Here is a 12,674-nt window from a genome sequence, read left to right on the forward strand (position 1 = left end):
TTGCCATAGTGGTAGCATGTTAGAATTGATTTGAAAATGAAGTAGAATTCCCTTGAAAATGAAGTCTTTCATTACTTTACAATACCTCCACTGCTTCCCTGACCATCTAAAACCAACGAAAGCCCCAGTATTTGAGCACAAGTGTTATAAGAAATGTCTTTCAGAAGAAATGAGATTGTGAACATATCCTTCAATATAATATACATGTATATAAATTTTTCCACAATTTCCATGTGTCTGCAACCAAAGATGATGTGAAACCGCCCCCCCCCCCCCTCTCTCTCTCTCTCTCTCTCTCTCTCTCTCTCTCTCTCTCTCTCTCTTTCTTTCTTCCCTCCCCCCTCCCCACTTGCCCCTTTCTACCCTGACAATAGCCTTTGACATTGTAAATCTTAGCAAGTTCCTTTTCTGAATGCCTGTTTGTTTTAAGGTGTATCTTATAATTTTTGAATAGTAATCTATTCTTATAATGTGACACTTATCTATTTATACTTAAAATAAAATTTATATGAAGTTGTGTGAGATATTTAGACAGGACAATGGATGATAAGTGGGCCAAAGATTTTCTTTGCAAAATAGATAAGAAAAGAATGAGACAATGTCTTTATTGAAGGTGGTGGTGGTGGTGGTGGTGGTGGTGGTGGTGGTGGTGTCTTACATTCATAATTAGGTTAAATTAGGAAGTAAATTGTATATTATTAGTGACCAGATGTTAAGAAATGCAAATGGTTGACATCATCAGTAGTGACAGGTAGACTGTCATGCTTACAGTGAGTTGCAGAGACTGCTTCTTGATGGTCTTCTGGAGCTCAATGTTGTTCTTGTTGGCAACATCAAGTGACAGCTCAAGCTCAGTGATCTGAATCTGCAGCTTCTTCTTAATGCGTGTGACCTCTGTCTTCAGTCTTGTTTCAGCCTCCACCACACGTGCATTCAGTTGTTCAATCTCAATGCTTGTCTGCTTGCTGCAAACACAAGTGTTGCATACATCACCAATTAAGTTTTCTGCTTCAGTTCCCTTTTTCTGTGTGAGTTTTAATGGACCAGTAGTGTAATATCATCTAATCATGTATTGATTTGTGGTATACATGTCTTGTTAGCATTCACCTTTTAGAGTTAATGTACAGAAAGCAGTAAATTTTTCATACACTGTTATTCCCTCTAAGGAAGAAAATGGGACTGGATTACTATCATTTACAAATGTGTTTTCAAGTCATGATCGCACAATTTAGTACACGTATTATTAGTTGTGTGTCGCTGTAGAACCTCACACCTGTGTTTGTTCAATAAAACCATTTGACAGGAATTTGGGACACCATTACATCTTGATCTTTCAACACTGCTGATTCAGTTATGACATACTGACAAATGGATGTGTATAATGTAACTTTTATGTAATGATGTTTCACAATGAACTAAGGGAGGAAATTAGCTAATTGCTTGTCAAAGGTAAATTACTGCTTTCAAGAAATGTAGTGTGTGCTCTAGCACAAATGGGAGAATTGGTATAGAAGGGTATAGGTATAGTGTATTGTAGTATATACTTATGTGTTTAAGGAAAAGTTATGTTGTGACAGTGTGTATGATATTAACATGTCAGAGGATGCCCAAAAACAGCTGGAACTGAAAATGATGATAAAGTACATGTTACATTGTGCTATTGTGACTGCATAACAACATTTGTAAATTATAAGCAGTTTCCACTGCATTATTTGTTAAATGTATGAACAGTTTCAACATATATATGTAACAGCATAAAAAGTATATATGCGACTTATTCATTTTTTCATTTTAAAAGACACGCTTATAGCCCTATTTTGATCAAATCAAGCAAAGATCAGAAGTTAAGATGTACTCATTATGGAGAAGGGTTCCATCTCCAATTATCTTGATGTTAGTTTCACTCTGTTCAGATACTTTCTCACTAAAATACAATATGGTTATTCTATTATCCTAGTGCCATTCTATTACCTATGCCTTGGTCCAACTTATTTTTTTCTGTATTTTATTGTGAATGCATATTAATTTAATACAAATGTAATAGCTCACTTTCTCAAATGGTTCAAACGGCTCTGAGCAGTATGGGACTTAACTTCTGAGGTCATCAGTCCCCTAGAACTTAGAACTACTTAAACCTAACTAACCTAAGGACATCACACACATCCATGCCTGAGGCAGGATTTGAACCTGCGACCGTAGCAGTCACGCGGTTCCAGACTGTAGTGCCTAGAACCGCTCGGCCACCGCGGCCGGCCTCACTTTCTCATTTACTTCTACACGTTCATTGACCAAATTACTAAATTTGCAACAGCTGCCAAATAACTGATGAAGTCTGAGTTAGCAGTGTGTCAATACAGCAAATTTATTGTGTATTCTATTAGAATATGTGATCTGTTCCAGAATTAGCATCATGTGACACAAAAGGTTTTAAATATTTTGCTATATCTTTTAACTAATGCATCACATTGCTTTTAGTACAGTTTTATTTTAATCCTGTATTAGTTGCAATTTTTTGTAACATTTCTAATTTTTTTGAAGCCATTTTTTGTGAAATCACAACTAAACACTATCAGTGTTGATTCAATAATGAGATTTCTTTCTCATTTGTGGATCATTGTCTGTTTCAACAAACTTATACGTAAATGACTGTGTAAGGAAAAAGGCTACTCTGCTGAAGTATGGACCTTTCCAACTGAGACATAGGTAGTATTACTGTCTGGGATGTATTACTTTGGGTGACAGCAAAGAAAACTGCAGAGGGAACTAGCAAAAGAAATTAACACTTCTAATTTTTGTCAATTGTGTGTCAAGTCAGTTATCAGTTTACTAATTTTGTTTCTCCACTGTAGCTCATGTTATGATCACCACACTTTCAGGAGCCTCACACCAAGAGAAAACTAACCCTAAGAATTTATTAGGCAAAAGTAAAATGGGTGTGGTTAAACAGTCCTCTTGTTATACTTTGCTTTCACTAATTTTTGAGTGTGGGTACTTTGCATCTTTACAATATATATTTATAATGGTCTCTGGCAAATTTCTGTGATGTTTTTAATGCATGTTATGATGTTTAACCCATTCAGATACATGAGTGTTCATTCCTTACTGCCAAATTTGCAGTTTCCACTGGTAATTACAAACTGACTGGCTGGCTGAGTGAGGCAGAACTTCAAATCCAAATCTGGCCATCCAGAAGTAGATTTTCCGTGATTGTGTGAAATCACTCCAGGGATGCTAGGATGGTTCCTATGAAGGAGCACTGCTGACTTCTATTCCCATCCTTGCAACATTCTGAGCATGTGATCCATCTCAAATGCCCTCGATGTTGATGGGATGTTAAGCTCAAATCTTCCTTCCTTCCTTCCTTCGCAAGTGGTGTGTTGCGACATTTTAGAGTGTGCTTTAGTCCTACATAGTAAGTTGTGAAATTTTATTCTGTCCAGTTGTTTGTGCTTTATAAGTTTATAATACACTACATTTCTCTTTTCAATGTGAGCTGTAGTTATTGATAATTGATTTCAAAATACTATTATGCACAAGTCAGGGCCTAAGTAGGTTATGTACCAATAGTGCTTCAAAGTTGCTATTTCAGTTTTATGATGGAGAGGTGTACCATTCATAAATGTCTGTTTGCCATATGGATGGAACTAATAGGAGTCGACTGCGACATTTAGTTTAGTGCCTTGAGTAATGTTTATTATGTTGCTCAAATACTATTTAATGTCTGAGGGGATTCAGATGTGACAGATCTCCTGAAGGTGATCACGTGGAGGAGCAGCTATGGATGAAAACACTGAGAAAGTGTAATATATTTAAGCAGTCATTCTTCCTGCACTTCTGAAGTGAATTGAATAGGAAGAAACTATTAACGTGTGGTACAATGGGGATTATGCTCTGCCAAACACTCCACAACGTTTTTCAGAATATAGATGTGTGTATGTTGCTGTGGTCTTCAGTCCAGGCACTCGTTTGGTGCAGGTCTCCAAGTTACTCTATCATGTGCAAGCCCAGAAGTATGTAGAGTAATGCACTGGACGTTCAGTAATTAAAGTACCAGGAGGATTTGAGATCCCATCAATAATGAGGTAATTCGAGATGGCCAATGAAAAGAGTTTGAAATAGCTGATATAATAGGCAGGCATATCAAAAGGAAGAACACTGGTTCAGTAGATTTTGTATCTGAAATTAACAATGAGAAAGTCTTATACAAAATGGGTGGGGATGCAGATAACAAGGAAGTTTGAAAACAAATCTTTTTTGTTAAAAAGAATCCAACCACTTCTATTCTTCCTACTGTTGATGAGATGTCTGTTAACCTGTCTCTCTCAGATGGGAAACAACAGTTAGAGGAGGAGTGGGGGGGGGGGGGGGAGAGGAAGGGGGGGGGGGGGGTTAGTCAAGAGGCAGTACTAAGGAAAGGTGAAGTGCATCTCATCTGCCAGAAATGCTATGGCTATTATTATTGTGGAATGCAAAACAGGTTCTTCTAATTGATTACCTAGCAAATGGTAAAATAATAATTGAAGATCACCACACAGGTCGTTTTGAACGAAAGTGGGAGAACAAAATTATGTGAGAAGATGCATGGATTTAAAATCGTATGAAGCCGTATAGACTGATGGTTTTTCTTCACTCTGTTTGTGAGTGGGACAGGAAAGGTAATGATTAGCAGTGGTAAAAGAACTATCCACCATGCACCATATGGTAACTTGGAGAGTACTTATGAGGACATAGACGTAAATGGAAAATCTCCTCGCCAATGCCAAAACGATACTTTGGCAATAGGAAAACAGAGTAACTTGCAGTATGAATTGTTGAAAGATGCGCCCTATTCACGAGTCACCACCATCCTCATATTTAAAACTATATTTGGCTTTAAGAAGTTTGTAGTTGCAGCAGCCACTCCTGGGCATTTCGATGTCGTTTCAGAACAGTATTTCTGGGATAGAATCCACTCATTGGAGAAGTGCTGGACGAAGGGTATTGGTCGAAAGGGACAAAAATGCATTTTGACCAAAAAATAGCCTTCCAGTGACAGCTCGAGAAATTTGCTGCTGGCCTCTGTAAAACGTTCTAATAGCTATGAGGGTCGTTCTGAAAGTCGACATTAGCTGTTAGTTACAACTTCTGTTCCAACAAAGTAATAAAAAGAGTGTATAGCCGTCTAAAGACAAAGTACTCTCTCTTGACATCTTGCGACGTCATTAAGTTCCATCATATGACCTCATATTACGTATACAAAATAGCCGTTAGTGTTTCGTTTCGACAGCATGTTGTCTTTGAATTTCTCGTTAATGAGAAAAACGTCTGCCGCTGAAACTCATCTCAGACTTGAGCGAGCATGTGAGATGTGTGCAGGGGTGCCAACAGTGTCAGGAGCGGTGATCGAAGCACTAGAGATGTGGAATCACAAGCGCCCAAGACGACCCGTGAAGTTGTCGGTCTCAAACTGCGTCCACGATACCAAATAAGGAAAGAAGGAAATTATTCGAAAAGTTTGTACGTGTTGGGTTCCACGTTTATTGACCAAAGGTCATAAAATTTAGAGAAGAACCATCGCTCAGAGCTTTGTCCAGAGATTTCTAAATTAAAGAGACGATATTTGATAAGTATTGTCACAGACGATGAAAGTTCGCTCCATTATTATGAATCTGAAATAAACGGCTAGTCTGTGGAATAGTTCCATCAAAACAGAAAGCAAGGACAGTACTGTCTGCTGGGAAAATTTTACCAATGTCTACTGGGGTACAGCGAGTTTCTCAACGATTCAGTTTCTATCTTCTCAGTAGTGGCAATATGACGTCCTTTTCATGGTTCTCTTCAGCCTCGGGAGTAGGAAGAAGTCTCAGGCGGCCATATCCGGAGAAATCGGTGGCTGAGGCAATATAAGAGTTTCGTTTTTTGGCCAAAAATTTACGAACAGGCATTGTTGTGCCAGCGGACCATCGGCGTGATGCAATTTCCACGAGAGGTTCTGCCACAATTCTGGTCATTTTCTTCGGATCGCTTCACGCAAGCAGCGCGCAACTTGCAGGTAGTCTTCTCTATTGACCGCACTACCATAAGGCAGGAACTCAGGATGCAAAAACAGTGAGAAGAACTTTCACATGTGATCAAACTTGTCGAATTGTTTTCGGTCTTTGCTCTTCAGGCAATTTCCATTGGGACGATTGGGTCTCGTTTTCGACGTCATACCCGTACAACCGTGTGTCGTCACCTGTTGTAATAGCGTTCTTTAGAAGTTCTGAATTGTTGTCGACTTCATTCAGCAATACCTGAGCGATGTCTAAGCGACCTCGTTTTCGATGAAAGTTAAACAATTTCGGAACAAACTTTGCTACTACATGTTTCATGCCCAAACATTAGAAAAAAATTGCTGGCATGAGCCAGAGGACATGCGGACAGCACTACCAACCCCTCTGCTGGTGATTCGGCGACTTTTCAACATTTTCTTTACTCCTTCCACAATGTCTTGAGTAATTGATGTGCTAGGGCGTTTAGAGCGATCGTCGTCTTCAACGTCTTGTCGATCCTCTTTGAAACGTTTATAACACTCGTGAACTTTTCCCTTACTCATGATAGATTCGCCAAGAGCCACAGTCAACGTTTCGAACGCGGTGCTGCATTTTACTCCATTTTTCAAGCAAAATTTAATGCAAATGGTCAGATTCATCTGCTTCGAAAGTAAAAATTCACCGAATACTCGAGAACACGTTTAACTTTTATACACCAGGAAAATGAGTACCATCCAGATAAAAAAAATGAGAATTGGATGTACAAGGCCCGCGAAATTAAATAACTCCCGCTACATTGATAAGAAGGGGCGCTCGTGACGTCTAGTGTGAGCCGGGTACGTAACGCCTCGGGTAACGCGATGCAGCAGTGGCGTCACTGTACCTCTTTTCCTGGAAATAATCTGACGTTTTCTTTTCGAACCCCAGTAGGTCGATGCGGAGCTGGTCTAGCGGCTGAATGAGGGCGTCCAAATCGACCTTCCTGCGCTCGTCCATGAGGCGATCGTGCTCGCGCGGATCGTGCGCGGCGGCCGGCACCCGCCTCTGGAAGGCGCGGATGTCGGCGAGCGGGTCCGGTTCCGCGGGCAGGCTGCGGAGGCCCTCAGCGCGAAGCTGCGCCTCCACATCCCTGGCGAGACCGGCCAGCGCCGCGCCCCTGACCGAGGCCAGCGCGTCCTCCACCGTGGCGGAGTGCAGCCGTGACTCCACTTCGCGCAGCTTTTGGCTGGTCAGCTGCTCCAGGTGCTTGGTCACCGACGCCGCCGACGCCGACTTGGCCAGCGAGAAGATGGAACGGCGCGCGATCTTGAAGGTGCCCAGGTCGAGCCTCGCCTGGGCCTCCGCCTCGGCGGCCAGCCGGTGCAGGTCGTGCTCGGAGTAGGACCTGCCGAGCGACTTGTACCTGCCCAGGCCGCGCTCCTGGCTCCAGGGCAGGTGCGGGGGCTCCAGCCGCCCTCGCGCCCTTCTCTGCTTGTGCGCCTTGGCGTCCAGGTACTCTATCATAGGCTGGTAGAATCCCGCGCCGTACGCGTAGTTGTCTTCGTAGAGGCGGCGCACGGGCCGCGCGCCGGCGCCTGTCGCCATGCGGCCGCTTGCCGTGTCTTTTAAGCCTCCGCTGGAAATCCGATCGTCGGCAGAAAGCGGGTCACCGTCCTCCGCGGAATGGCCTCCTTAAAGGCCCGCTGGTTCCACTTTCCGAGTGACAATTAACTGGCTGGGCTCTGCCTCTGTGGCCTCACTTGGCAGCCTTCGGGCTCTGTTTCAGGGCTAACCCCTCCACGCTGGTGCTCGTATATATAAACACGCCCTGGCTGCTATCTTTAGCGCGTGCCTCAGCTTCACGCGTCACCGTCGAGCCCTTTGTCGCATTTCGTCGAACACCGTCTTTTGGAAAAGCATAATCACCTCCACGGAATTCCACCCCGCTTCAAATGACCACTTGTAAGTAGGCTGTTAAGGTTTTGCGCTCGCTGTATTGCAGTAGTTCGAGTAACGAAGATTTTTGTGAGGTAAGTGATTCATGAAAGGTATAGGTTATTGTTAGTCAGGGCCATTCTTTTGTAGGGATTATTAAAAGTCAGATTGCGTTGCGCTAAAAATATTGTGTGTCATTTTATTGATGATCAGAATAAGTAAAGAGAGAAATGTATGAGCATATTCAGTTTTGCTCAGCTGTTTGAAAATCAAATAACGTAGAGGTTTACCGTCAACGGGCTGATAAATACTTGAATCTTCCTTTCGTTCTTTGGGTTGTGGAACGACGCGGAATGCAATCTGCCGTCTTCTTTACAAATAAACCATCCCGGCATTTCCCTTAAAAATTTGGGGAAGTAGTAGAGAAACCAAGATATGAAAAGCCAGACGGGAATAAAATCGCTGTTCTTCCAAATACCACTCCGGGTTTTCACCACTGCCTTCGCCATCTCGCTCAACATACTAGCTGCAGTGGCCGGCCTTGCTCGGGATGTTTAATATCTGCCGCACAGTAATTGGCCCTGTGCCTTGATGATATTCGTAACGAATGCAACCCGTCTGGCAAACTGCAATCGCTTTAAATCGAAGGGCATGTTTGAAACACTGGGTGCCAACGGAATGCGTCGAATGAATACCTCTTCACCTGTATGGAAAGATAATTAGTTGTGTCATATGTTGTTAAATTTTGTATATCATTGTGTTTTCTGAGAACTCATCCCCTGTTGTTTCAGATCTGTTTTCACTGTCACATGTAGGGCTCTGTTTGAACACGACTCGAACTGTTCGAAAAGTTTGCGTCACAGTACCGGAAATTTCGGGTTCTGTTCGAACTTTTGATTAGCCTGCAATCTAGTGACTTCTTGGTTCTACACCCACTACCTGCCTTAGCATTCATAGAGCACTGCGGATTTAAATAATATAAAAACTATGAAAGAAGTACTATAATATCTTCTAGGATATACATCATATGTATCAACGGCAAAAATAAGAGTTTCCAATCATGCTTCTGTCAAATTATCGAGCTTTCGCTCGTCGCGCCATCTAGTGACGTCTGATGGTACTGTCTGCAAGATCGGTAATGCCGCTGTAACTTGTGCTCGCAGTAGGAGTCATAGTCAGTTCACAGCGATATATTTCGTTTGTTAGACATTTAATTTTTCATTAATTTTCTTCATTGTTTCATCCGAATGTAGAAATTTGACGTAAACTGGCCAAGAAATTGTAGTAAATCGGTCAAGTAGTTTTCGAGATGTTTGGTGATAAGTTTATCGTGTGTGTGTGTGTGTGTGTGTGTGTGTGTGTGTGTGTGTGTGTGTTAAAAATATATCACTTGTGTCCGCCCAAACGTTCATTAGGGGATCGTGTAATAATTTGAAGTAAATAGGTCACAAACATTTAAAGATTTTTTTATAATCTTTCCCCTCTATATATTATGCACACACACACACACACACACACAAGTGGTTCAAATGGCTCTGAGCGCTATGGGACTTAACATCTGTGGTCATCAGTCCCCTAGAACTTAGAACTAGTTAAACCTAACTAACCTAAGGACACAAGATTCGAGGCGGTCGCGCGGTTCCAGACTGTAGCGCCTAGAACCGCTCGGCCACCCCGGCCAGCGCGCGCACACACACACACACACACACACACACACACACACACACACAGATATATATATATATATATATATATCTGTGTATATATATATATATATATATATATATGTGTGTGTGTGTGTGTGTGTGTGTGTGTCTTCCTTTTACCTTGAAGGTAAAGTGTGCAAAATTTCATCAAGATCGGAATGAAACTGTAGATTTGTGTGAATTGCAAACAAACGGACACTCTTTATATGTATAGAAGAGTCAAAATATCCTGTTAACTGCTAGTATGGATACCGCCACGAGTTATCGGCCTATATTTCAGTAAATATACAGTCTCCAACTGATGTTTCAGCGGTCTGGCTTAGTTGGCGGAAGGAGTGTGCCTTGGCCTTGGCATTGCAGCTGTTTCATCACCAGCCAGAGGTAATTTGGGAAACACAAAAGACCCGGATATATATGTAGTTGCATCAAGTCCCCTACTTTTATCAGTGGAGAGGGCTCCAGCTGGGCCTCCCCGTGCGTTTATAGCAGGTCGGCTTATAAGAAGAAAGGTCAATTTGCTAGTGGGAAACGTTTGAATTAGCATTTCTTACCGTCCGTTTGCGGTTTATAACATTAGGAAATTTACTGATTTCTAATTGTATCTAATATACTGTATATAATAAGGTAAAACATTATAATATTTCGCTTTTGCATTAGCGATTAACACTCTGTACGACAGTACTCGAAATTAAATGACGTCCAGTTCTGCTTCTCCTTTGATGTTTACGAGTGCAAAGAGTCCATCTGAAGTTTATGGGTAAACTACTTCAGGATCTTTCAATAAGGACATCGCCGGCCGCTGTGGCCGAGTGGTTCTAGGCACTTAAGTCCGGAACCGCGCTGTTGCTACGGTCGCAGGTTCGAATCCAGCCTCGGGCATGGATGTGTGTGATTCCTTAGGATGGTTAGGTTTAAGTAGTTCTACGTCTAGGGGGGCTGATGACCTCAGAAGTTAAGTCCCATAGTGCTTAGAGCCATCTGAACCATTTGAGTAAGGACATCGCAGTCTTGAAAGAAAACAGGTAATTGCGGACAAGTTATAAAATATACTGAGATATCACATTCGAAAGACATCCTTTCAATTATGAATTACTGAATGAGCTACCAGCCATTAAATTCAAATAATTTTTAAACACTTACTCTTCCTTTCTATTGTCTGTTTCATGTATCTCTCCCTCTACCCCTACATACATACTCCGCAACCCACTGAATAGTGCATGACGAAGGGCAGTTAGTACCACTGCTGGTGATTATTTCTCGTGCTCCATTCGCAAATAGTACGAGGTGAAAGCAATTGTATATGTGCCTCTGTACGAGCCCAACCTCCCTATTTTACCCTTACGAGAGATGAATGTTGGAGCCAGTAGAATCGTTCTAGACTACGCCGCAAATGCTTGTTCTGTAACATACACCTCAACAGCTTTACATGAAAAGGTCGATCCTCACACCTCCCCTCCCCCACCCCACACCTCCAACCCGCCCTCCAAGGATTCCATCGAAGCTCACGTGTGGCGCAATTCCGTAAAACTCTCGTACTGACACAACCGAACCGTAACAAGTCGCGTCAAAGTTTTTTTTTAATCCGATATGCAGGGTACCTCACACAATCAAGCTCGAGAATGGGTCGCACAAGTGGCGTTCTGAACACGTCTTCTTTATTGTTGCGCTACATTTTGGAACAATCTCAATAACCATAGTTGGTCATTCATGTCGCTTCTCTGCGTTATGTCTATAGGTTTGATTGCCTTGCCTGAATCAAGAAGCATGTCATTAATGCTGTATTCCAACAACAATGTTTCTCGTACATACCGATACTTAAGTTGTTCGTATTTAATTAAATCCATCTCAATGGTCCAAATGGTCATCCTCAATCCTCTTACGGTTCCCCGTACACAACAGCGTCTTCAGCAACCGCAGATTGGTGTCCAAGCTGTTGTTGTTGTTGTTGTTGTGGTCTTCAGTCCTGAGACTGGTTTGATGCAGCTCTCCATGCTACTCTATCCTGTGCAAGATTCTTCATCTCCCAGTGCATACTGCAGCCTACATCCTTCTGAATCTGCGTAGTGTATTCATCACTTGGTCTCTCTCTACGATTTTTACCCTCCACTCTGCCCTTCAGTACTAAATTGGTGATCCCTTGATGCCTCAGAACATGTCCTACCAACCCAAGCTATCCGACGTATTTAAGTACTCAGAGAACAGGAGCTGTGCTATCTCACTTCTCTGCTGGTATGAAGCCTCGGCGTTCTTTACAAAATTCCAGGTGATATCGCTCAAAAGCCTCGGAGCCAGCCAGGTGGCCGAAAACCTGCTTTGTTAACAGTATGCAGTGTTGAAAGCTTTCTAGAGTTGTAGCATTACAGAATCTGTCTGGTGGCTCGCATCCACAGTTCGCAGGAAATCGTGCGTGAGAAGGACGAGCTGTGTTCCGTACGAGCCATACTTTCCAACAACTGTGCATGCTGATTTACGGACAGGAGCTTCTCTATATGAAACTGTTCTCCCATACAAAGCGCCGTTTCCCCGAACTGAAAAGGTGCACTGTCAGATCTATCGGGAAATGCCATACCACGCCTGCTCCAGAGACAGTATGGCGAGAACGGGACTGGACTCTGGGTGTTTACTTTAGTCCCCAAATCATTGCATCCGTATAAAGGTTCATGAAACCCATTTTGAGATGGTGATACGATCGTGTATTTATGTGTAGCATCGATAAAAATTTAGCGTTATGAAAGGATCCGCTCCGTATTTTACTTCCCCTTTTTTTTCTGAAGATGAAACGATCTACGCAATATATTTTTCTTGAGGCTATATTTTTTAGGGATGTTCACTATTTTCGTCCGTGCTTGCTTGCACAATAAATATGCTGGAGTGCAAAACTTAAGGACGAAAATAACTTTCCCATGATTTGTCATTGCCAAGAAACATAGCTCGATGAAACTTGGACTGTTCATAGAAGGAACTAGTACATTATAGTACAGGGGGTAAATTGAAGAAATATTCACTGTGACTAACAGAAATGACACTTTCATTCAAAGACGAT

General features: G+C 42.3%; 1 protein-coding gene across 3 annotated transcripts in view; it reads right to left on the minus strand.

The window, feature by feature from the left end:
• LOC124794769 (paramyosin, long form) overlaps nucleotides 1-12,674 on the minus strand; it is a 193,952-nt gene that overhangs the window by 10,048 nt on the left and 171,230 nt on the right. For all 3 annotated transcript variants that reach the window (XM_047258394.1, XM_047258393.1, XM_047258395.1), the window contains exon 14: nucleotides 770-965. In XM_047258394.1, the coding sequence (XP_047114350.1) occupies nucleotides 770-965 (196 nt within the window). The remainder of the gene's footprint in view (nucleotides 1-769; nucleotides 966-12,674) is intronic.

This window comes from Schistocerca piceifrons, chromosome 4, assembly GCF_021461385.2.
Source record: "Schistocerca piceifrons isolate TAMUIC-IGC-003096 chromosome 4, iqSchPice1.1, whole genome shotgun sequence".
Classification (NCBI taxonomy): Eukaryota; Metazoa; Arthropoda; class Insecta; order Orthoptera; family Acrididae; genus Schistocerca; species Schistocerca piceifrons.